This window comes from Ovis aries, chromosome 4 (assembly GCF_016772045.2).
Source record: "Ovis aries strain OAR_USU_Benz2616 breed Rambouillet chromosome 4, ARS-UI_Ramb_v3.0, whole genome shotgun sequence".
NCBI classification, from domain to species: Eukaryota; Metazoa; Chordata; class Mammalia; order Artiodactyla; family Bovidae; genus Ovis; species Ovis aries.
The window spans coordinates 34,853,917-34,880,434 of record NC_056057.1 but is presented as its reverse complement, the minus strand read 5'-3'; the positions used below and the strand labels follow the sequence as shown (position 1 = coordinate 34,880,434).

The 26,518-nt window shown below is 39.5% G+C and overlaps 1 protein-coding gene across 3 annotated transcripts in view; it reads right to left on the bottom strand.

Moving 5' to 3' along the window:
• The window catches only part of ELAPOR2 (endosome-lysosome associated apoptosis and autophagy regulator family member 2), a 216,189-nt gene that overhangs the window by 60,006 nt on the left and 129,665 nt on the right, over positions 1-26,518 (bottom strand). For 2 of the 3 annotated variants that reach the window (XM_004007800.6, XM_060414974.1), the window contains 5 exons: positions 21,149-21,296; positions 18,048-18,134; positions 13,469-13,574; positions 4,611-4,763; positions 3,912-4,000 (listed from right to left, as the gene is read on the bottom strand). In XM_004007800.6, the coding sequence (XP_004007849.2) occupies positions 3,912-4,000; positions 4,611-4,763; positions 13,469-13,574; positions 18,048-18,134; positions 21,149-21,296 (583 nt within the window). Of the gene's footprint in view, positions 1-3,911; positions 4,001-4,610; positions 4,764-13,468; positions 13,575-18,047; positions 18,135-19,392; positions 19,546-21,148; positions 21,297-26,518 lie in introns of those variants that run through there. The other variant, XM_060414975.1, reaches the window with a different exon arrangement.

The following is a 26,518-nucleotide window of genomic DNA, read 5'->3' as shown; positions in this document are numbered from 1 at the left end:
ATTACCCGGAGCTTGCTCAAATTCACATCCATTGGGTCAGTGGTGACATCCAACTATTTCGTCATCTGCCATACCCGTCTCATCCTGCCTTCAATCTTCTTCAGCATCAGGGTCTTTTCTAATGAGTCAGCTCTTCACATTAGGTGGCCAAAATATTGGAGATTCAACTTCAGCATCAGTCCTTCCAATGAATATTCAGGGTTAATTTCCTTTGGACTGACTGGTTTGATCTCCATGCAGTTCAGGGGACTCTCAAGATCTTCTCCAGCACCACAGTTCAACAGCATCAATTCTTCAGTGCTCAGCCTTCTTTACAGTTTAATTAAAGACTAGTGTTCCAAAGAATAGCATGGAGAGATAAGAAAGCCTTCCTCAGTGATCATTTTAAAGAAATAGAGGAAAACAATACAATGGGAAAGAGTAGAGACCTCTTCAAGAAAATTAGAGATGCTAAGGGAAAATTTCATGCAAAGATGGGCACAATAAAGGACAGAAATGACATGGACCTAACAGAAGCTGAAGATATTAAGAAGAGGTGGCAAGAATACATAGAAGAACTATACAAAAAAGATCTTCATGACCCAGATAATGAAGCGATGTGATGTGATGTGGTGTGATGTGATGTGATGTGGTGTGATGTGATGTGATGTGGTGTGATGTGATGTGATGTGAAGTGATGTGATCACACAATGGTGTGATCACTCATCTAGAGCCAGACATCCCGGAATGTGAAGTCAAGTGGGCCTTAGGAAGCATCACTATAAACAAAGCTAGTGGAAATGATGGAATTCCAGCTGAGCTATTTGAAATCCAAAAGGATGATGCTGTGAAAGTGCTGCACTCAATATGCCAGCAAATTTGGAAAATTCAACAGTGGCCACAGGACTGGAAAAGATCAGTTTTCATTCAAAAGCCAAAGAATGTTCAAACCACTGCACAACTGCACTCATCTCACACACGAGCAAAGTAATTCTCAAAATTCTCCAAGCCAGGCTTCAACCGTACATGAACCAGGAACTTCCAGATGTTCAAGCTGGATTCAGAAAAGGCAGAGGAACCAGAGATCAAATTGCCAGCAACTGTTGAATCATCAAAAAAGCAAGAGACTTCCAGAAAAACATCTACTTCCACTTTATTGATTACACCAAAGCGTTTCACTGTGTGGATCACAAAAAAACTATGGAAAATTCTTCAAGAGATGGGCACACCAGACCACCTGACCTGCCTCCTGAGAAATCTGTATGCAGGTCAAGAAGCAACAGCTAGAACTGGACTTGGAACAACAGACTGGTTCCAAATCAGGAAAGGAATATGTCAAGGCAGTATATTATCACCCTGCTCATTTAACTTATATGCAAAGTAAGTAAGTAAAGTCACTCAGTCGTGTCTGACTTTTTGCGACCCCATGGACTGTAGCCTACCAGGCTCCTCCCTCGATGGGATTCTCCAGGCGAGAGTACTGGAGTGGGTTGCCATTTCCTTCTCCAGGGGATCTTGCCAACCCAGGGATCGAACCCAGGTCTCCCGCATTCCAGGCAGATACTTTAACCTCTGAGCCACTCAGCCATGCAGAGTACATCATGCCAAATGCCAGGCTGAATAAAGCACAAGCTGGAATCACGATTGCTGGGAGAAATATCAATAACCTCAGATATGCAGATGACACCACCATTATGGGCAGAAAGTGAAGAAGAACTAAAGAGCCTCTTGATGAAAGTGAAAGAGAAGAGTGAAAAAGTTGGCTTAAATGGCAAATAGATGGGGAAACGATGGAAACAGTGACAGACTTTATTTTCTCGGGCTCCAAAATCACTGCAGATGGTGATTGCAGCCATGAAATTAAAAGATGCTGGCACCTTGGAAGAAAAGCTATGACCAACCTAGACAGCATATTAAAAAGCAGACACATTACTTTGCCGGCAAAAGTCCATCTAGTCAAAGCTATGGCTTTTCCAGTAATGTATGGATGTGAGACGTGGACTATAAAGAAAGCTGAGTGCTGAAGAATTGATGCTTTTGAACTGTGGTGTTAAAGAAGACTCTTGAGAGTCCCTTGGACAACCAGGTGATCAAAACAGTCAGTACTAAAGGAAATCAGGCCTGAATATTCACTGGAAAGATGTTGAAGCTGAAACTCCAGTACTTTGGCCAACTGATGCAAAAAACTGACTCACTGGAAAAGATCCTGTTGCTGGGAAAGATTGAAGGCAGAAGGAGAAGAGGACTACAGAGGATGAGATGGTTGGATGGCATCACTGACTCAGTGGACATGAGTCTGAGTAAGCTCTGGGAGTTGGTGATAGACAGGAAAACCTGGCCTGCTGCAGTCGATGGGGTAGCAAGGAGTCAGACACGACAGAGTGACTGAACTGAACTGAACATAAAATAAATTTAATTCGCCTTACTCATCATAAAAGAAAGTTCAGCCAAGAAAAGTTTAACTAAAGAAACATTATTCCAAATTACTTTCAACTCACCTTAATGGAGGAAGGCACAGAAACCCACTGCAGTATTCTTGCCTGGAGAACCCCCATAGACAGAGAAGCCTGGCGGGCTACAGTCCATAGGGCCACAAAGACTCAGACACAACTGAAGTGACTTAGCATGCAATGGCTCTCTGCATATATTTTCTAAATAGAAATAGCTCTTACTTGGCCATTAAAGGCCATTCAACATCATAGTTCATACTTCATAAATCCTTGTTCTTTAAAAGCTGTTAACATTACTCTTCTGATTGAAATTAATAGATGCACTTCTAAATGAAAATGTCCATAATTTAAACTGTCCTTCCTTTGACCTATTCTAAGTACTTGCTATACTGTTAATATAAGAATATACTTTGTCTTAAGTATTGGAAAGTAAATTTAAGAAGCTTAAGGACTAAGGGTAAGATAAACAATTATATAAATATAAAAATTACAGATTAGAACCTAAGGACAAAAATCAATGTCATTATTTCAAAGATGCAAACACACACAAAGAATGCTGCATCACAGCCACCTTAATCTCAGTTTCTCCTACTAACATAGACTGGTAAGGCTAACTTTTTAATTAAGACAATGGCAGGTCAACTGCAGAGTTTGGGTTTGTATCCTTCCTCTGGCTAAGTGCCATTTATATGGTAATTAATTTGCATTTTCTAAATGCAATTACATAGCAATCTGCCATAACTGCATCAACCTATGGCTGCATGGCTTTTATTGACTGAACCTACTGAGTCACCAAATAATTAAAGAGAAGTTAAACATTATCCTCATTCTGTGAGTCACAGAACACATTTTAAGGCTGTGCTCTCCTGATACTAATATTCCTGAAAAAACTTAACTGTTTACAATAGCAGTAACTGACTGAGCACTCACTACACACCAGGCACTGTGTTAGGGAACCTTAAATTGAGTATCTCATGTATTTTCATGGCAGCCCTATGAAGTAAGTACTGATATTACTCCCATTGTACAGGTGAAAAAATCTGAGACTCAGAGCACACAACATAGCACTATAAGCAGTGTGTGTTAGTCGCCGTCGTGTCTGACTCTTTGCAATCCCATGGATCCCCATGTGACCCTGCTAGGCTTCTCTGTCCGTGGAATTCTCTCCCAGGCAAGAATACTGGGAGTGGATTGCTTCTCTAAAGGAACTTCTCAGCCCAGGGATCAAACCCTGGTCTCCTGCATCACATGCAGATTCTTTATTAGTTGAGCTACTTACAGGGAAGACCTAATAAGCAGCAGACGTGAAAATCAAAGCCAGAAAGGTGGACTTAGGAGTCTAAATTCTTAAATTTCCTCCGTGCTACTTAAACACATGTGCTATGTATCTGCTCATTTAACTAAGGAACAACCTGTAGTCTGTTCAAAATAGGAAAAGAGGTGGATAAATGAGGGATGTAGATGACTGAACATAGCCTGTACCTTTCCTTCCTCATCACATGGAGTGTGGATCTGGAAATAGTCTTTTGAGGTACACGGAGGGCGTTCCATACACTCGCTGGATCCTTCTTCTGCAACACAAGAATGCATTTCAGAAATGAGTCATTTATGTTGTGACTCTACAAAAAAGGCAAATATGAACAAGCAAACAAACAAAAAGCAGACAAGTGAAAAGTAAAAATAATCTTGCAAGAAGAATTTACGTAAAACTAGTTAGGCCTAGAGCAAATGAAGGCCTGGATTTTTATTTTTCCTAGAGCAATAAAATGTTTCCAAGGTACATAAGAAGCATATCATAGCTTTCTAAGAAAACATTAGATTTCCTCCATTATCACTGCATGTTGTAAATCTGGAACAAATTAAGTTTCTAAGTACATCTCCATGCCAACGAATCATCTAAAAGTACAATATGAATTTTTTTTAGGCAAGTATAAACATATCCAAAACAGCTACCTGGGGGTTGTGGAACAGAAAACATTACAGACAAAAAGAAAACTTCTGCAGTAAGAAGTAATTAGAAGTCCTATTTTATCCACTAAGTATGAATTCATTTCAGGACTTTGGTTTCTGGCCCACCGTTTTCATCACATTGTGTGATTTCTGGCTTACAACTAATACACTGTCCACAAACATAACTTTAGCAGAAAAGATCAAAGAGTATACACTGGAGACTCATCTTACCTGAAAATTGGGAGTCCTCATCACACCTGATGCATTCTTTGGCTCCCTTCTCAGAATAGGTGTTTCTGGGACACACTTGGCAGATGAACGAACCTGGTTTGTCGCTAAAGGTGCCGGGCTTGCAAGGAAAGCATTCTGATGTGTAGGCCACCCCTGTGTGGTAATGGGAAACAGAGCATGGAGACAGGGCCCTGTACCACCCCTGTGTGGTAATGTAAGAAAGAGCATTAAGGCAGGACATTGTATCACCCCTAAGTGGTAACGGGAGACAGAGCATGCAGGGAGGGCCTGTGTCACCCTGTGTGGTGACCGGAGACAGAGCATGGAGGGAGGGCCTGTGTCACCCTGTGTGGTAACGAGAGACAGAATATAGGGGAAGGGCCCAACAGCAACAAATCAGTGTGTCCTTGCTTCTGCTACCAGAAGTGAAAGAGAAATATTAATAGTAAGCTCAACCCAGGTCTTTTATATACCATTAATTCAACATCACAAATGTATTTACTGGTTGCAGAGAGCTGGGATGCATACTGAATTGAACAATGAAGTATAGTGAACAGTTAAGAGATTCAGATTTGATAGAGGTATATAATCAGTGTGAGATTTCACAGCAAGATGGCGGAGTAGAAGAACACACACTCTTCTTCTCCTGCAAGAACTCCAAAATTACAATTCACTGCTGAGCAACTGTCGACAGGAGAGTGTTGGATCCCACCAAAAAAATATACCCCACATCCAAGGGCAAAGGAGAAGCCCCAGCCAGACAGCAGGACAAATGAAATCACATTTAGAACCAAACCCCATACCCACCAGAGATGCTCAGAGGGCTCAAACAAAACCCTGTGTCCACCAGAAGACTCCTAAGAGACTGAGCCAGACCTGCCTTTGAGATCTGCCTTTGAGTGTCTGAGTGTCTCCTGTGGAGGTACGAGTCAGCAGTGGCCTGCCACAGAGGCAGAGGCTCTGGGTGCAGCAGACCTGGGTATGGCATAAGCCTTTTTGGAGGAGGTCGCCATTAACCCCATCATAGAGCCTCAAGAACTTACACAGGACTAGGGAAACAGACTCTTGGAGGGCACAAACAAAACCGTGTGTGCACCAGGACCCAGAGACTCCACAGAGACTGAGCCAGGACTGTGTTTGCGTGTCTCCTGCAGAGGTATGGGTGGTATGGGTCAGCAGTGACCTGCTTCAGGGGCAGGGGTTCTGGGTGCAGCAGACCTGGAAATGGCATAAGCCCTCTTGGAGAAGGTCACCATTAACACCACCATAGAAGCACCAGAGCTTACACAGGTCTGCAAAAAGAGACCCTGGAGGGAACAAACAAAACCTTTTGCACACTAGGACCCAGGAGAAAGGAGCTGTGACCCCACAAGAGACTGACCCAGACTTGCCTGTGAGTGTCCAGGAGTCTTCAGCAGAGGCATGGGTCAGTGATGGCCTGGTGCAGGGTTTGGGGCACTGGCAGCACATGCATGGGACATTTTGAAGGAGGCCACCATTATCTTCATTACCTCCACCATAGTTTGGCCTCAAGTCAAACAACAGGGAGGGAACACAGACCCATCCAACAATAGAAAATTGGATTAAAGATTTACTGAGCATGGCGCCACCCATCAGAACAAGACCCAGTTTCCCCTCAGTCAGTCTCTCCCATCAGTAAGCTGCCATAAGCCCTTTATCCTTATCCTTCAGAGGGTACACAGAATGAAAAACACAACTACAAAAAACTGATCAAACTGATCACATGGACCACAGCCTTGTCTAATTCAATGAAACCATGAGACACACCATGTAGGGCCACCCAAGACACATGGGTCATGGTGGAGAGTACTAACAAAATGTGGTCCACTGGAGAAGGGAATGGCAAACAACTTCAGTATTCTTCCCTTGAGAGCCCCATGAACAGTATGAAAAGACAAAAAGATAGGCCACTGAAAGATGAATTCCCCAGATCAGTAGGTGCCCAATATGCTACTGGAGAACAGTGGAGAAATAACTCCAGAAAGAATGAAGAGATGGAGTCAAAGCAAAAATAAAACCCAACTGTGGATGTGACTGGTGATGGAAGTCCGATGCTATAAAGAACAATATTGCATAGGAACCTGGAATGTTAGGTCCATGAATCAAGGCAAATTGGAAGTGGTCAAACAGGAGATGGTAAGAGTGAATGTCGACATTCTAGGAATCAGTGAACTAAAAGGGACTGGAATGGGTGAATTTAACCCAGATGACCATTATATCTACTACTGAGGGCAAGAATCACTTAGAAGAAATGGAGTAGCCCTCATAGTCAACAAAAGAGTGTGAAATACAGTACTTGGGTGCAATCTCAAAAATGACAGAAAGATCTCTGTTCGTTTCCAAGGCAAACAATTCAGTATCACAAAAATCCAAGTCTATGTCCCAACCACTAATGCTGAAGAAGCTGAAGTTGGACAGTTCTATGAAGAACTACAAGACCTTCTAGAACACCCAAAAAAGATGTATTTTTTTCATTTTAGGGGACTGGAATGCAAAACTAGGAATTAAAGAGATACCTGGAGTAACAGGCAAATATGGCCTTGGAGAATAGAATGAAGCAGAGCAAAGGCTAACAGGGTTTTGCCAAGAGAATGCCCTGGCATAGAAAGATCCTATTTTAATAATACAAGAAAAGACTCTACACATGGACATCACCAGATGGTCAATAGCGAAATCAGACTGACTATATTCTTTGCATTCAAAGATGGAGAAGCTCTGTTACTTCAGTTCAGTTCAGTCACTGAGTTGAGTGTTTACACTTTGTGACCCCATGGACTGCAGCACGCCAGGCTTCCCTGCCCATCAACAACTCGGAGTTTACTCAAATTCATGTCCACAGAGTCAGTGATGCCATTCAACCATCTCATCCTCTGTCAACTGTTCTCCTAACACCTTCAATCATTCTCAGCATCAGGGTCTTTTCCAATGAGTCAGTTCTTCACATCAGGTGGCCAAAGTACTGAAGCTTCAGCTTCAGCATCAGTCCTTCAAATGAATATTCAGGACTGATATGCTTGAGGATTGACTGCTTTGATCTCCTTGCAGTCCAAAGGACTCTCAAGAGTCTTCTCCAACACCACAGTTCAAAAACATCAATTCTTCGGCGCTCAGCTGACTTTATAGTCCAACTCTTATATCCATACATGATTACTGGAAAAACCATAGCTTTGACTAGATGGACCTTTGTTGGCAAAGTAATGTCGCTGCTTTTTAATATGATGTCTACATTGGATATAACTTTTCTTACAAGGAGCAAGTGTCTTTTAGTTTCATGGCTGCAGTGATTTTGGAGCCAAGAAAATAAAGTCTGTCACTTTTTCCATTGTTTCCCCATCTGTTTGCCACAAAGTAATGGGACCAGATGCCATGATCTTTGTGTCTTGAATGTTGAGTTTTAAGCCCATTTTTTCACTGTCCTCTTTCATTTTAATCAAGAGGCTTTTAGTTCTTCTGCACTTTCTGCCATAGGGTGGTGTCATCTGCATATCTGAGGTTATTGATATTTCTCCCAGCAATCTTGATTCCAGCTTGTGCTTCATTCAGTACAGCATTTCTCATGATGTACTCTGCATATAAGTTAAATAAGCAGGATGACAATATACAGCCTTGACGTACTCCTTTCCAGATTTGGATACAGTCTGTTGTTCCATGTACAGTTCTAACTGGAGCTTCTTGACCTGCATACAGATTTCTCACGAGGCAGGTCAGGTGGTCTGGTATACCCATCTCTTTCAAAATTTTCCAGTTTGCTGTGATCTACATAGTCAAAGGCTTTGGTGTAGTCAAGAAAGCAGAAGTAGATGATTTTCTGGAATTCGCTCACTTTTTCAATGATCCAACAAAGGTTGGCAATTTAATCTCTGGTTCTTCTGCCTTTTCTAAATCCAGCTTGAACATCTGGAGATTCATAGTTTACGTACTATGGAAGCCTGGCTTGGAGGATTTTGAGCAATACTTTACTAGCGTATGAGATGAGTGCAACTGTGAGCTGGTTTGAGCATTCTTTGGCATTGCCTTTCTCTAGGATTGGAATGAAAACTGACCTTTTCTAGTCCTGTGGTACTGCTGAGTTCTCCAAATTTGCTGGCATATTGAGTGCAGCACTTTTACAGCATCATCTTTTAGAATTTGAAATAGATCGACTGGAGTTCCATCACCTCCACTAGCTTTGTTTGTAGTCATGCTTCCTAAGGCCCATTTGACTTCGCATTTCGGGATGTCTGGCTCTAGGTGAGTGATCACACCATTGTGGTTATCTGGGTTATGAAGATCTTTCTTGTATAGTTCTTCTGTGTATTCTTGCCACCTCTTCTTAGTATCTTCTGCTTCTGTTAGGTCCATACCATTTCTGTCTTTTATCGTGCCCATCTTTGCATGAAATGTTCCCTTGGTGTCTCTAATTTTCTTGAAGAGTTCTCTAGTCTTTTCCATTCTATTGTTTTTCTTTATTTCTTTGCATTGATTGCTGAGGAAGGTTTTCTTATCTCTCTTTGCTATTCTTTGGAACTCTGCATTCAAATGGGTATATCTTTCCTTTTCTTCTTTGCCTTTCACTTCTCTTCTTACACAGATATTTGTAAGGCCTCGTCAGACAACCACTTTGCTTTTTTGCACTCCTTTTTCTTGGGGATGGTCTTGAACACTGCCTCCTATACAATGTCACAAACCTCTGTCCATAGTTCTTCAGGCACTCTATCAAATCTAATCCCTTGAATCCATTTCTCACTTCTCATAAGGGATTTGATTTAGGTCATTCTAAATGGTCTAGTGGTTTTCCCTACTTTCTTCAATTTAAGTCTGAATTTGCCTTTTCATACTGTTCATGGGGTTCTCAAGGCAAGAATACTGAAGTGGTTTGCCATTCTGTTCTCCATCTAGATAGCATATTGAAAAGCAGAGACATTACTTTGCCAACAAAGGTCCGTCTAGTCAAGCCTATGGTTTTTCCAGTGGTCATGTATGGATGTGAGAGTTGGACTGTGAAGAAGGCTAGGTGCCGAAGAATTGATGCTTTTGAACTGTGGTGTTGGAGAAGACTCCTGAGAGTCCCTTGGACTGCAAGGAGATACAACCAGTCCATTCTGAAGGAGATCAGCCCTAGGATTTCTTTGGAAGGAATGATGCTAAAGCTGAAACTCCAGTACTTTGGCCACCTCATGTGAAGAGTTGACTCATTGGGAAAGACTCTGATGCTGGGAGGGATTGAGGGCAGGAGGAGAAGGGGATGACAGAGGATGAGATGGCTGGATGGCATCACTGACTCAATGGACGTGAGTCTGTGTGAACTCCAGGAGTTGGTGATGGACAGGGAGGCCTGGCATGCTGTGATTCATAGGGTCGCAAAGAGTCGGACACGACTGAGCGACTGAACTAAACTGAACTGAAGTCTGAATTTGGCAATAAGGAGTCCACGATCTGAGCCACAATCAGCTCCCAGTCTTGTTTTTGCTGACTGTATAAAATTCTCCATCTTTGGCTGCAAAGAATATAATCAATCTGATTTCGGTGTTGGCCATCTGGTGCCATCCATGTGTAGAGTCTTCTCTTGTGTTATTTGAAGAGGGTGTTTGCTGTGACCAGTGCATTCTCTTGGCAAATTCTACTAGCCTTTGCCCTTCTTTATTCTGTACTCCAAGGCCAAATTTGCCAGATACTCCAAGATTTCTTGACTTCCTACTTCTGCATTTCAGTCCCCTATAACAAAAACATCTCTTTGGGGTGTTAGTTCTAGAAAGTCTTGTAGGAGTAGCTCTATACAGTCAGTAAAAAAAAAAAAAGACCAGGAGCTGACTATGGCTTAGATCATGAACTCCTTATTGCCAAATTCAGACTTAAATTGAAGAAAGTAGGGAAAGCCACCAGACCATTCTGGTATGACCTAAATCAAATCCCTTATGATTATACAGTGGAAGTGACAAAGAGATCAATGGATTAGACCTGATAGAATGCCAAAAGAACTATGGACAGAGGTTCGTGACATTGTTTAGGAGGCAGTGATCAAGATCATCCCCAAGAAAAAGAAAAGCAAAAAGCCAAAATGGTTGTCTGAGGAGGCCTCACAAATAGCTGAGAAAAGAAAAGAACCAAAAGGCAAAGGAGAAAAGGAAAGATATATCCATTTGAATGCAGAGTTCCAAAGAATAGCAAAGAGAGATAAGAAAGCCTTCCTCAGTGATCAATGCAAAGAAATAGAGGAAAACAAGAATGGAAAAGACTAGAGAACTCTTCAAGAAAATTAGAGACACTACGGGAACATTTCATTCAAAGACGGGCACAATAAAGGACAAATGGTACAGACCTAACAGAAGCAGAAGATATTAAGAAGAGGTGGCAAGAATACACAGAAGAACTATACAAAAAAGATCTTTATGATCCAGATAGTCATGACAGTGTGATCACTCACCTAGGGCCAGACATCCTGAAATGCGAAGTCAAATGGGCCTTAGGAAGCATCACTATCAAGAAGGCTGGCTGTGGAGGTGATAGAATTCCAGTTGATCTATTTCAAATCCTAAAAGATGATGCTGTGAAAGTGCTGCACCCAATATGCCAGCAAATTTGGAAAACTCAGCAGTGGCCACAGGAATGGAAAAGGTCAGTTTTCATTCCAATCCCAAAGAAAGGCAATGCCAAAGAATACTCAAACTACCACACAATTGCACTCACACACGAGCAAAGTAATGCTCTAAATCCTCCATGCCAGGCCTCAACAGTACGTGAACCATGAATTTCCAGATGTTCAAGCTGGTTTTAGAAAAGGCAGAGGAACCAGAGATCAAATTGTCAACATCCGCTGGATCATAGAAAAAGCAAGAGAGTTCCAGAAAAACATCTATTTCTGCTTTATTGACTACACCAAAGCCTTTGACTATGTGGATCAAAACAAACTGTGGAAAATTCTTCAAGAGATGGGAATACCAGACTACCTGATCTGCCTCCTGAGAAATTTGTATGCAGGTCAAGAAACAATAGAACCGAACATGGAGCAACAGACTGGTCCAAATAGGAAAAGGAGTATGTCAAGGCTGTATATTGCCACCCTGCTCATTTAACTTATATGCAGAGTACATCATGAGAAACGCTGGGTTGGAAGAAGCACAAGCTAGAATCAAGATTGCTGGGAGAAATATCAGTAACTTTAGATATGCAGATGATACCACCCTTATGGCAGAAAGTGAAGAAGAACTAAAGAGCCTCTTGATGAAACAGGAGAGTGAAAAAGTGGGCTTAAAATTCAGATTCAGAAAACGAAGATCATGGCATCGGTCCCCTTACTTTGTGGAAAAGAAATGGGGAAATGATGGAAACAGTGACAGATTTTATTTTCTTCGGCACCAAAATCACTCTGTTAGTGACTGCAGCCATGAAATTAAAAGGCGCTTGCTCCTTGGAAGAAAAGTTCTGACCAACCTAGACGGCATATTAAAATGCAGAGACATTACTTTGCCAACAAAGGTCCATCTAGTCAATACTATGTTTTTTCCAATAATCATGTATGGATGTGAGAGTTGGACTATAAAGACTGCTGAGCACTGAAGAATTGATGCTTTTGAACTGTGGTGTTGGAGAAGACTCTTGAGAGTCCCTTGGACTGCAAGGAGATCAAAGCAGTCAATCCTCAAGTATATCAGTCCTGAATATTCATTGGAAGGACTGATGCTGAAGCTGAAGCGCCAGTCCTTTGGCCACCTGATGGATGAACTGACTCACTGGAAAAGACCCTGATGCTGAGAAAGATTGAAGGCAGGAGGAGAAAGGGTTGACAGAGGATGAGACTGTTGCATGTCATCACCAACACAATGGACGTGAAGTTGAGTAAGGTCCAAGTTGGTATGGACATGGTAGCCTGGCGTGCTGCATTCCATGGCGTCGCAAGGAGTCCGACACAACTGAGTGACTGAACTGAACTGAATCAGTGTATAAGCTCAGCTATCAAAACAACTTCATTAATCAGAAATGGAGTAAATTATGATTCCTTCCAATTCTGTACCATTCTCTTCTCGCTGTGTCTACCAGTTCCCTTTTTCTCCAATGCTCACTAGTTACATACAGACAAGACCCACAGACCCAGGGAAAAGCTGACTTTTCTTCAGGTTTGTAAGTCCAGGTATCACCAGCAGATGTCCCTATAACTAATGAGTTAGCTTCACAGCTGCTGCTGCTGCTGCTAAGTCGCTTCAGTCGTGTCCGACTCTGTGCGATCCCATAGACAGCAGCCCACCAGGCTCCCCCATCCCTGGGATTCTCCAGGCAAGAATACTGGAGTGGGTTGCCATTTCCCTCTTCAATGCATGAAAGTGAAAAGTGAAGGAAGAAGCACAATTATACCATAGTAAAATGTAAATCAAAGTTAAATAAAAGACAATCACTGCTTTAAGTAAAAGTAGCTCTGATAATGAACCATGCCAGAGCATACTGTCCACTCTCAGGAGTCAGAAAATGCAGTTGGTTAAGAGAGGCAAAAGGTGTAGGAGACAGGCCAAGATATTTATTTCACTGTTATTTTTATGGATACAATCGTGACTTGTATAAGTACTATGCCAGCACAATGAAGTCTTGAATGAAGAGTAAGCTATTAATAAAGATTGTTTTCTTTTATTTCAAGACACCTACAATTGTCATTATTTTTTACTTTCTCACACAGATTAAATAATTCAGTTTAGAGATAGGAAAAACAAACAGCCAACTTGCCAGAAATAAAACCAGAGTCTCTAGGCCAATATGATGCCTAACCTGCTAATTTTTGTCCCATATCTCCTTGAACCAATGAAACCAACAATGTAGTCAATATTTTAAAATGGGATAGGTGACTACTAAAAGAGACAGATGTGAAATACCTTCAATCGTGATATTTTTTACCAACACTGGCTTGACTGCCTTGGAACCCATAAGGATGCCTGTAGTTCTCCAGTACAGTATGTTTGTGCCTGATTTCAACATTACCTGTAAAGAAAACACAAGACACTCAGGTCAGATGAACCATGCTACTTCCAACCATACCTATATCAAAGTTAATCCCCTATATACTTTTCAACACATTATAATGAAACACGATTATCTGGAACCCACAAATTTAAATCAACTACTTATTGAGACTTAAGCTTTGCTTAAATTCACATTTTGTAAAAAAAAAAAAAAAAAAAAGTTTGCCAACCCCAAAAATACAGTAAAGAGGGAGGAACAGAAAAATCTTCAAGCGTGGAAGAAGATAAAATGAATTTCAAATCATTTGCATGAAGACTTGGTTTATATTTAAAAGACTCAATTTAGATTGTGAGAGGCACTTAGCCCAATTACATACTGATTGCTGTCACTATTCATAAGTAAATCTCTGGGCTCTGAAAACAAAAAGGTAATAGAATGAGTTTGCTTCCTTTTAAAATTACTTAACAAACAACACTTTGACAGCAACAAAAGAAAAGTAAGACTGCTCTTATAGAATAGCCTGATTTGACTCTATGGCTCCAAAATGTAAATGACACAATGTCTAATATTTGCTTCCTTTGCCACCAGAACATTTTTATCAAATTACTTTTCCAATCAATTTCATGCTGATTCAGTCAAGTAAGCTAATGAAATTAAAAGATGCTTACTCCTTGGAAGGAAAGCTATGACCAACCTAGAGAGCATATTAAAAAGCAGACACATTACTTTGTCAACAAAGGTCTGTCTAGTCAAGGCTATGGTTTTTCCAGTGGTCATGTACGGATGTGAGAGTTGGAATATAAAGAAAGTTGAGTGCCGAAGAATTGATGCTTTTGAACTGTGGTGTTGGAGAAGACTCTTGAGAGTCCCTTGGACTGCAAGGAGATGCAACCAGTCCATCCTAAAGGAGATCAGTCCTGGGTGTTCATTGGAAGGACTGATGTTGAAGCTGAACTCCAATACTCTGGCCACCTGATGCAAAGAGCTGACTCATTGGAAAAGACCCTGATGCTGGGAAAGATTGAGGGCAGGAGGAGAAGGGGATGACAGAGGATGAGATGGTTGGATGGCATCACCGACTCAATGGACATGGGTTTGGGTAGACTCCAGAAGTTGGTGATGGACAGGGAGGCCTGGCATGCTGTGGTTCATGGGGTCGCAAAGAGTCAGACACGACTGAGCGACTGAACTGAACTGAAGGGTGTTTTGCTTTATCATTTGCCACCCTTATTCTTCTATGGAGTCTGCCTGGGCGAATTCAAGCAATATAAAATTAAAACATATCTGACTACCTCACCCTGCCAGAGAGTCAGAAAAGCAGTACGTTAAATATTTTTTCCTTTGTGTTAAGTCTTTGTAAGTGAAGAAAGCATATTTGCTGCCAAGGGTTACTTGTACCTTCAAAGCCCAGAGGACTGAAAGCTTAGGTGAATGGATCTTAATTGGTACTAATATCACTTCCAGGCATAGAGATCAAAAAAATTATTCTGAAAGGATGCATTATATTAATCACTCAAGGATGAGGTATCTGCTACAACACAAAGGCAAGGATTGATGGTCACTTATTGAAACACTGTTCAATCTACACGGCAGGTACCATGTTAGGCCCTCCCTATGTATCCTCTCAATGGACATGAGTTTGAGCAAACCCCGGGAGATGGTAAAGGACAGGGCAGCCTGGCATGCTGCAGTCCATGGGGTCACAAATAGTCAGACATGACTGAGCAACTGAGTAACAAATGTATCCTCTCATTTAACTCTGCAAGATTGGTCCTATTTCTCATATGAACTATTAGAGTCAAAAAGACAAAGTCAGTTGCCTAAAGAAATACAATGACTATAAACCAGAGCTGCTGTTGTTGTTTAGTCGCTATTTCTGATTTTTGCAACCCCACGGACTATAGGCTGCCAGGCTCCTCTGTCCATGAGATATCCTAGGCAAGAATACTGGAGTGCTTTGCCATTTCCTTTTCCAGGGGACCTTCCCGACTCAGGGATCAAATTAGGGTGTAGTACTTTACCATGTTGTGTTCATTTCTGCTGTACAGTAAGTGAATCAGCTATATATGCACACATATTCCCTCTTTTTTGGATTTCCTTCCCATTTAGGTCACCACAGAGCATTTGGTAGAGTTTCCTGTGCTATACAGCAGGTTCTCATTAGTTATTTATTTCACACCTAGTAGTGTATATATGTCAATCCCAATCTTCCAATTCACCCCACTCCCTTCCCCCCTTAGTGTCCAAATGTTTGTTCACTACATCTGCGTCTCTATTTCTTCCTGTAAAAAGGTTCATCTATACCATTTTTCTAGATTTTAAATCCATGTCTCACTCCAAAGGGACAGTGCCTCAAATAATAACAGATTCAGAGACTGTGTTACCTAATAATTGCCTTCAAACACTCAGGGTTGTCCTTAAAGAAATAAGCAGTTTGCCAGACACAACCAGAAAGGGTAGAATTTTGAACAATGGGTAACAGATAGAAAGCAGCTTTCAGTTCCAGACATGGATGAATTTTGTGATATGCAGAGCTGTGCAGAACTGGGCTCAGAACAGTCCCCAACAAGACAAGTTTGAAAATCGCTTCTTGGGGTGACTGCAGAGAAACCTGGATAAAAGAAACTCAGTTCAGTTCCATTGCTCAGTCGTGTCTGCCTCTTTGCAACCCCATGGACTGCGGCACACCAGGCTTCCGTGTCCATCACCAACTATGGAGCTTGCTCAAACTAATGTCCATCAAGTCGGTGATGCCATCCAACCATCTCATTCTCTTCATCCCCTTCTCCTCCTGCCTTCAACCTTTCCCAGAATCAGGATCTTTTCCAATGAGTCAGTTCTTCACATCAGGTGGCCAAAGTACTGGAGTTTCAGCTTCAGTACCAGTCCTTCCAATGAATATTCAGGACTGATTTCCCTTAGGATAGACTGGTTGGATCTCCTTGCAGTCCAAGGGACTCTCAAGAGTCTTCTCCAACACCACAATTCAAAAGCATCAATTCTTCAGTGCTCAACTTTCTGTATAGTCCAGCTCTCACATCCATACATTATTATTGGAAAAGCCATAGCTTTGACTAGATGGACCTTTGTTGGCAAAGTAATGTCTCTGCTTTTTAATATGCTCTCTAGGTTGGTCATAGCTTTTCTTCCAGGGAGCAAGTGTCTTTTAATTTCATGGCTGCAGTCACCACCTGCAGTGATTTTGGAGCCCCCAAAATATAAAGTTTGTCACTGTTTCCACTGTTTTCCCATCTATTTGTCATGAAGTGATGGGACCAGATGCCATGATCTTAGCTTTCTGAATGTTGAGCTTTAAGCCAACTTTTTCACTCTCCTCTTTCACTTTCATCAAGAGGCTCTTTAGTTCTTCTTCGCTCTCTGCCATAAGGGTGGTATCATCTGCATATCTGAGGTTAATGGTATTTCTCCCAGCAATCTTGATTCCAGCTTCTGCTTCATCCAACCCAGCGTTTCTCATGATGTACTCTGCATAGAAGTTAAATAAGCAGGGTGACAATATACAGCCTTGACATACTCCTTTCCCGATTTGGAACCAGTCTCTTGTTCCATGTCCAGTTCTAATTGTTGTTTCTTTACCTGCATATAGGTTTCTCAAGAGACAGGTCAGGTGGTCTGATATTCCCATCTCTTGAAGAATTTTCCACAGTTTGTTGTGATCCACATAGTCAAAGGCTTTGGCATAATCAATAAAGCAGAAGTAGACATTTTTCTGGAATTTGTTTCCTTTTTCTATGATCCAGTGGATGTTAGCAATTTGATCTCTGGTTCCTCTGCCTTTTCTAAATCCAGCTTGAATATCTGGAAGTTCACGGTTCATGGACTGTTGAAGGCTGACTTGGAGAATTTTGAGCATTACTTTGGTAGCGTGTGAGATGAGTGCAACTGTGCAGTAGTTTGAACATTCTTTGGCATTGCCTTTCTTTGGGACTGGAATGAAAACTGACCTTTTCCAGTCCTGTGGCCACTGCTGAGTTTTCCAAATTTGCTGGTATATTGGGTGCAGCACTTTCACAGCATCATCTTTTAGGATTTGAAACAGCTCAACTGGAATTCCATCACATCTATGGTTAGCTTTGTTCGTAGTGATGCTTCAAACTCAAGGATCCATCCAATGCCAAGAGTCACTGATTATCTTTCACGTGATTACCACATCTGTAAACCTACATACCCAGAGGTTCTGTATATTAATTCCGAGTAGACTTCATTCCTGTTAATGCCTCCCTTGAAAAGCAGGACAGTTGAAGTGTGATAGGAAAGAGCAGGGAGAGGGAGCTAAGGAGAAAAGAAAAGGAAAGAAAATAATACTAGAAAGAGCCTGAGTCCATGAAACTTAGGGGCAATTTCTTCCCTAACTAGAAATTTCTAGAAATTAAAAGATAATTTTTTTCTTTAAAATAAACTTTTAAAAATAAGTTTGAGAAAAGAAAGAAGAATGGGGTTGGTATGAGAGAAGAGCAGAGAGAGACTTACAGAATGAGAGCCCCATTCTCCATTGTCTGTGAGCTTCACCCACTTGTCAGCGGTGGTGTCCATCTCCTGGCACTGATCATTCTGAATCTGTGGAGTAAACATAAGGGCCCAGTAAAGCTCAGTGAACGGGGTTTTTAATTAGATGTGTCACTCACCACAGGACAAGCTACAAGAGCTTCTTTCAATGTGTAGGAAACAACAGCCACGAGTAATTCTCAATAAGTAAACACACCAGATCTCCGGAGCCTGAGTGACAACTGCATATGAGTACGTAGTTCTAAGTGAATCTTTCTCATTATTGTAACAAAAAGACAAGCCCATTAAGAAGTCAGAAATTGGGCAAGCAGGAGCATGGAAGGCAGAGGAAGAGAGGGCAGTTAACACTGAAAATTCACAGAGAGGAGAAAAGGTCATTACAAAGATGTAAAAGCTTGTACTCACCATGCAGGCCCAATAGTATAAAGTTTATTTTTATAAGATTTAGGGCAATTTAAACCTGAAATTAAAAATAAATGAAATCTGCTTTGTTTTCAGTTCCCCAACACTTAACCCAAATGTGTACATAAGTGGCTATAGCCAAAGTCAAAGACCCCGCTTGGTATTTGGGGACAAATGTTGATACTCTACAGCAATTCAAATAAATACAGCTAATATCTTCAGCACCAAACATCTTGTGCTTTCCAGATAATTCTGCTAAAATACCTAGGAGTTGGGACATACCTCTCCAGGTCTACAAAAAATACACAGACATCAAAAATGTCTGTGTATTTTTCTACAGTCTTGACTTCTTGAGGCTATATTTATAGTCTTGACTTCTCCTCATAGCTCAGTGGTAAAGAATCTGCCTGCAATGCAGGAGACCTGGGTTCAATCCCTGGGTCAGGAATGTCCCCCGGAGAAGGAAATGGCAACCCACTCCAGTATTCTTGTCTGGAGAATCCCTTGGACAGAGGAGCTTGGCGGGCTACAGTCTATGGGGTTGCAGAGAGTCAGACATGACTTAGCAAGGGAGCACATAAAAGTCAGCATCATAATAGGGTTGAAATAATATCTCATCATCTATACTTCCTCCAAAATGGTTATTTCTCTGTTCTTTAGGTCATTTTTCTACTTCATTCATTCCCCTGACTAATTTCACAAACAGCATTAATATCTTCTTCATAGAGCTATTTCCTAGACTTAACTAACTAGAAAATAGATCCTTTTAACAGCCAAAACCAGAGAAAATCAGCTACTGAGGATATTTGCTTTAACTGAATTTAAGTATCATATTTATATTATAAGCATAATGACAATCAATACGAGTGTTAAGCCATTTTTAAACAGATATAAACCCTGTATATACCTTTTCTGGTCCATGTTTGCATAAACTGAAAGCTTTTTTCTCAGCGGATATCATACGTCTAAGTGTTATTTTGACAGTCTAGTAGCATACTGGAGATCTGAGTTCTCTCGTTACTCATTCTAAAAGTAACTAGTAAATGTATAACCTTTGTCCAATCACTTCTTCTGTCTAGGTTTGAGTTTCATCATTAAAAAAAAAAAATATATGTGTGGAGGGGAGAGCTGAATGAAACTCCCAGACTCCTAACATTAAATACTTTACTGCTTTCAATCTGTAACGTTCACAGGTACATCTGCATCCTTTAATCTTCAGACATTGCCTTTCCATTAACTACTAGCAGGATGGACATAAGGCATCGACTCTCTGATTGCAACCTATTAAGCTGAAATATCAATAAAAGAGGAAACATAAACTCACTATCCCTTTCAATCCATAACCAGAAGAACAAAGGCATCACTGAGAGGCAGCAATGAAACTTCATGCCTTAAGAATATCTTCACTGACAACTCTCAAGGGACTTAATAGACAACACAGAACTAAATGTTTATTCAAACAATTATACAATTACCGTGCTTTTTAACTTTATTTTAATAATATTGCAAAAATATCCCATGGACTATGGAGTTATTCACTCTGAGAAGTGTCTTGCAAACAAAATGTAACTTAAAAAGCCAATCTGTTTGAATATTGCTTAACATCTTAAACTCATCAAAGGATATTTGAGTTAAGAGGGTCCTTAAAAGGTCTGGTCTACAATCCTCTTTACAAAAAGGCATGTTGAGAGCTGAAAAGTTAGTTGTCCAGTAACACACAACCAGCAACTGCAGAGCTGGGACATGCGCCAGAATCTCTTGACTTTAAATTTTAGGCTCATACATTCACGGAAAATATTTCTTCCTAGCAAACTTTTGATTTAGAAATTTCCATTATCAAGAGCAAAATAAATTTGCTTTAGCATTATCAGTATATTTATTCCTGCAATCTGGGCCACAGAAACATTTTACGAGATATTTTCCCAGTTACTTGCACAACACACATACTTTTTTTTGGGGGGGGGGGTGCCGGGGGGGTTTAAGAAGTCAATCGGAACAAACTTTTCGCAAGCATTTGAGTCACTGCCACAACAAATATTTGCACAATTAGGTACAGTTTACATAAAATAGCTAAATAATGTTTGTGGTAACAACCTATTATGTTAGCCTATTATTTTATCTTATAGTCTTTAATGTTATTTAATCTCTTGCCAAAGACATCAACTACCTCATCCCTTGATTTTTTTATATTGTACAAAACTGGGGCAATCAGCAAGATATAGTCACTTCTAGTTCTGAAATATCGCCCATGAGTACACTTAAATAATTCAAATATTTAAAATTGAAAAGAGAAGAAAAATCTTCTTAAATAAAAACCAAGATTGGTGAAAACATATTTTTAGACAAAGTAGCATCTATCACTATAAAAAAATTAAATGAATCTCAGGAAATATATTCATCACACAAAAAGTCTCGACCAAATGGTCACCTAATGATCATATCCAAAAGGAAAACAACGTGAATGTTATTCTACAAGGAGAGAACTCAGAGGTAAAGAAATAATTATCAACCAGAAAGTATTATAGAAAAAATAAATATTTCTTATCAAAAGCTTCAGTTAACACAAAAAGCTGAGGCACACAATGAAATGGGAACAACTGATTAAGAGAAATTTTACATGAATGCCCTTTAAGAAGTGAATTCTAGAATATAAAAGGCCTTACAAAGAACTCAAAGAAGATGTTGTTGTCCACATATTGGTACTCAAAGAAGACATAACCTGACTTCTTGAGGTGAACGGCATAGATCAAGGATACTGTGCAGTCATCACGATTGGACTCTATGTAGTTTCCACGAGGGACCCAAGAAGAGCTGTGGAAACAAAACCATTTCATGTTAGCATTCGGAAACCTCTCTGTTCACAAGTTCTATAACTGAGATTTAAAAGCAGTTCTGCCGACAAAGCACAGCAGCGAAGTCTGAAGTGCATGTGGACTCCAAAGGCCGTAACACCACTGCTTGAAAAAAGGTTCGTGTCTGTGGCACGTAACTTCCTAAAATCATTGTTAAGATTATGTAGTTAATGTGCTATGCAGCTGCTGCTTATCACCAAAAATGTAATCACTAGATAGCTGGTCACTAATTCTAGCAGTCTTTGATGGAATTACTCTCAAATAATACCTAAAGTTTTATTTACAAACACATATTGGCAGGGGTGTCCATTTATTATAAGAGAAGAAATCATCCTAGAAAAAGTCCTTTTAAAGTGAATTTAAATATTTTTTAATGTTTATTTTGTATTGGGGTATAGTCAATTAACAATGCTGTGATCGTTCCAGGTGAACAGCAAAGGGCCTCAGTTATACCTATATCTATTCTCCCTCAAACTCCCCTTCCATCCAGGTTGCCACATAACATTGAGCAGAAAAAAAAGAGAGAGAGAGAAAAAGTGGAATCTAAGAAACAAACCACAAAGGGACTTATAGATACAGAGAACAGACTAGTTTTCTGTGGTTGCCAGGGAGGGGGGAGCCAAATAGATGAAGGGGATGAAGGGGTACCAACCACCAGTTATGACTAAATCGTGAGGTTGTAAAAAACAAGATAAAGAATATGGTCGATATTGCAATAACTTATTGTGGTGACCGTTTCACAATATATGCCACTGTCAAATCACTATGTAATGCTACTGAAACTAGCATAATATCAATTTGCTATGCAACTGTTATATTTCAGTTTTTTTTAAAAAAAGTACATGATCAGCCAGATGGAAAAAAATAATAAAGTAAACCTAAATAAAATGTAGATCACAGTGTCACAGTACGTAGTAGGAGCAAAAGTCTGATAGGAAATTTTATCTAAAAAATAAAAGATTAAGGAACTATACTAGTGAACAAAAGTTGGATTATAAATCTAACCATAAGCTAATTCTTAGATTAATCAATAGTGAGTCATGTGTCAACTTCTGAGCCAAAAAAGTTTCCAACCAGACTGTACGACAGCACAACTTAATATCCTTCTCTTTGAATTTAACTTTCCATTTGGATTATAAGAGTGAGATTTTTGGCAAATTCTTTTTACTAACAAAAAAATAATAATAAAAGACTGAGACTTCCACATCTCAACATGACTCACTAATTGGTATTGGACTTGCCCTTTTCTTTAACAGTCTAGTGAACTAAACAAAACACATAAGCCATGCTCAGGCACTGACACTAGACAGTGCAGGACTGAGATTCTTGACAGCAGGAAAATGCATGAGACAAAGCCCAAACTGACCCTGACCTCATTCATTCTCAGGACACTTTCCAGACTCTGGAACTGAGAGACAGCTCCCAAGCAGAGCACAGTGGTCTCATTGAGGGATGAATGTCTGGAGGAAGCTGAAATAACCAGAAATTACAGGCATGAGAAGCAGAGAAAACGGGGGCTCCAGAAATCCACATGGAGCTTCTCTATAGGCCCAGGCCTGGGGCTGGAATGTGCAGGCCTAGTAGAGAGCAACCACCGCAAAACTAAGTCAAAATCAGAGAGGTCACTTTTATGGGTATTGCAGGATCTCCAGGCCCGCCAGAGAGGAGAAAACTTAATAACCACATTGGACATTCATCTGAGACTCCAGAAGTGCCACATTTTAGGAATAAGGACCATGCCCTAGGGTAGGTATCCACAAACTTGTTCATAAACAGCCAAAGAGTCCATAATTGGGGCTTTATTAACCATGCGATCTCTCCTGCAGTACTCCACTAGGCAATTATAGCTCAAAAGCAGCCATAGATAACACATAAATAAATGAGTGCAGCTGTGTTCCAATATAACATTATTTATAAAAACAGAGTAGGCTATAGTGTGCCCTAGAGTAAAGACCATGACCTAGAACTAAGTGTGAAACCAACACAGAGCCACCTTATAAAATTCTAAATACCAAACCTAACGAGACACTCTTCTGGTAAATATGCTGCCTGCCAGAACAAAATCCAACATCTTTTACACAAAAGAAAAAATAATCCACGTTGTAACACTCATGATGCCTAAAATACATTAAAAATTTACTAGAAATGCAAAGAAGTGGTAAAATATGATCCTTAATTGACAACAAAGAATCAAAAGAAACAGATAAGTATTTAAGATAGCTTTTAAAAATATAATCAAAAAACATCAAGAGATGACTACAGTAAGTGAAGGCATGAATAATCTCAACTGTTTTAAGGGAAATAAATATTTTAAAAACTAAATGGAAATTCTACAGCTGAAAATTACTATTTGTGAAATTTAAAATTCAGTAGATGAGCTTAAGATCAAGTTTGAAACTGCAAAAGAAATAATGATAGAGCAACAGAAACTATGTAATCTGAAGTATAAGAGAAAAAAATGGGGGGAAAAATGGAGCCTCAGTGACTGTGGACAATACCAAGTGGCCTAACATACATGTAAATGGAGTTAGAGAAGGAAAATAGGGAGAGAAGGGGGGCAGAAAAACATTACTGGTGAAAGAACAGCTTTAAAAAATTCCCAAATTTAATAACAATATCAACCTACAAATCCAGGAGGCTCAGTCAACTTCAAGCAGAGTGAAAATACAAAGAAAACCAATGCTTTCTTTGAGTCATGTGTCAAATTTTGGGCCAAAAATGTTTCCAACCAGACTGTATGACAGCACAACTTAATATCCTTCTCTTCAAATTTAATTTTCTATCTGGATTATGAGAGTGAGATTTTTGGCAAATTCTTTGTCTTCACTAACAAAATAATAATAATAATAAAAGACTGAGACTTCCACATCTCAACATGACTAGCAAAGAAATAGAGAACACATTATAAGCAAAGAAATACAGAATATATTATAAGTAGTCAAGGAAACAATGAAACATTATACAAAAGGAAGCTAACCAAGCAAACTACAGCTAATTTTTTTTTCTTATCACAAACAAGGGAGAGTTCAGAAGGTAATGGAACACCTTTAAAACACAGAAGGAGAAAAGTAAAAGTCCAGAGTCCTATGTCCAACAAAATATTCTTCAAAACTGAGGCTAAATAAAGATGTGTTTAGATTTCAAAAAGTTGAGAGAAGTTATGAGCAGTAGACCTGCATGAAATGATAAAGAAAATTTTACAGATTAAAAAAATAATACTGAACAAACATTTAGAAAATAGGAGAAAAGAGTATCAACAACCGTAAATACACAGATAAAAGCATAAAGCTACATTTTTCTCAAGTTTTTTAAAAATTAACTGATTCTTTAAAACACATTTCATTGTATTACAGGGTTTATGATGTGTTCCTAAACCTATGATAATAGCACCAGGATAAGGGTATAAAGGTAACTATACTGTTGTAAAGCTTTACATATTATATAAAAGTATAATAACAATACTAATTATACTTTAAGAATTGTAATTTGTAGCCTTTGCAAGATATCTAAAGATGTAAAAACACTAACTACAACAGAACACATTGATAAATTGTACTTTTTCAAATTTTAAATTTTTGGTTATTTAAAAACACCCCTGAGAAAATGAGAAAGCAAAAGCTGCAGATAAAAGAACTATTTCACACACATATATGTATATGTGCATGTATATGTGTATAGGTTACATATTATATAGATTCATGACAAAACTTCCTTTCTGTCAAGCATACACAAAGAACTACTACAGCTCAATAATCAACTGACCCCAAAACATAACAAATGGATAAATATTTGACACTTAACACACACACACACACCCACAAACATATGGACTATGAACATATGAATAGTGCTCAATACCTTTAATAAAGAAGGAAATGCAAAAAAAAAACACAAAGAAATACCATTTCTCATAACATACACTAGAAAGACTAAAATAAACCAAGACTTGTGTACAATATTTTACAATGTAAATAACTAGAATTCAAATACACTGCTAGAGTCTAATGCTACAATCATTTTGAAAATCTCTGACAACTTCTTACAAAGTTCAACACACATCTTCTATATGATCCAAGCAATTAAAAAGAAGTAAAAAGAAAGCAAGATTCGGTGGATAGAAGAAAGGAAAAAGGGAGAGGGAGGGAGGAAAGGAGACAAGCTTAGCAGTGACAGACTGAAATTTACACTGAGAAAATGATACTCAATACACTGAAAAATTTCTGCTTATCATTCGATTTCTTTAATGAATAAGCAATTTCAAGTAGAGAAAAAAGCCATGTGAATATATCCTGCTCACCAAAACAAAGATCTGAGGTCTCATAACATTCTGCTGGTATCCTCCTCTAAGAACTCTTTAATTTAAAGAATTTAAATTATACACACATAAAGGTTTCACACGTTATACAAAGGTACAGTGTTCCTGTGAAATCTCTCATAAGCTGAAATGGTATAAAGCAAAGAAGTAATTACCTTAGGACACAAATTAATTTAAAAATAAACTGTGAGAAAGCAATGATCCCACAGATACAGTTCAAAGTTACGATGACCTGATGCTGAGATGCTGAATGTAGTTCCCAGAAAGAGTTTAGTGCAGCTGCTCTTACTGCACAGGGTATAAACTGCCTCTAGGGTGGCTCCATTTGCTGCAAAATCAATGCTAAATAGCATTTTTGCCTTTTGCCTTTTTTTTTTTTTTTTTTTTTGTAAAAGTGAAAATCCTCTTCGGATTTCTCTTGGTTAACAAAAACAGGTACTAATATAGGTCGTCCATAAAAGTGAAATGACGTAATAAATAAACAAACTCTGGAAAAGCAGAGGTTATCTGAGTATGCATGTATATACACATATATGTATTAATATATGTACATACATATACAACATGGGTTTGAACTGCACCGTTCACTGATACTCAGATGACTTTCACTAAATACACATTACAGTGCTATTGGATCCATGGTTGGTTGAATCTACCAGTTGCTGAAGGGAGGATACAAAGGGCCAACTTAAAGTTGTAAGTGTATTTTCAACTTTAAGGAGGTAGGCACTCCCACCCCCATAATGCTGAAGGGTCAACTGCATTTATATGTGTGTACAATTATACACACATACATATAATTTTTCCTCTGGCAGAGGAACCAGAGATCAAATCACCAACATCCGCTGGATCATGGAAAAAGCAAG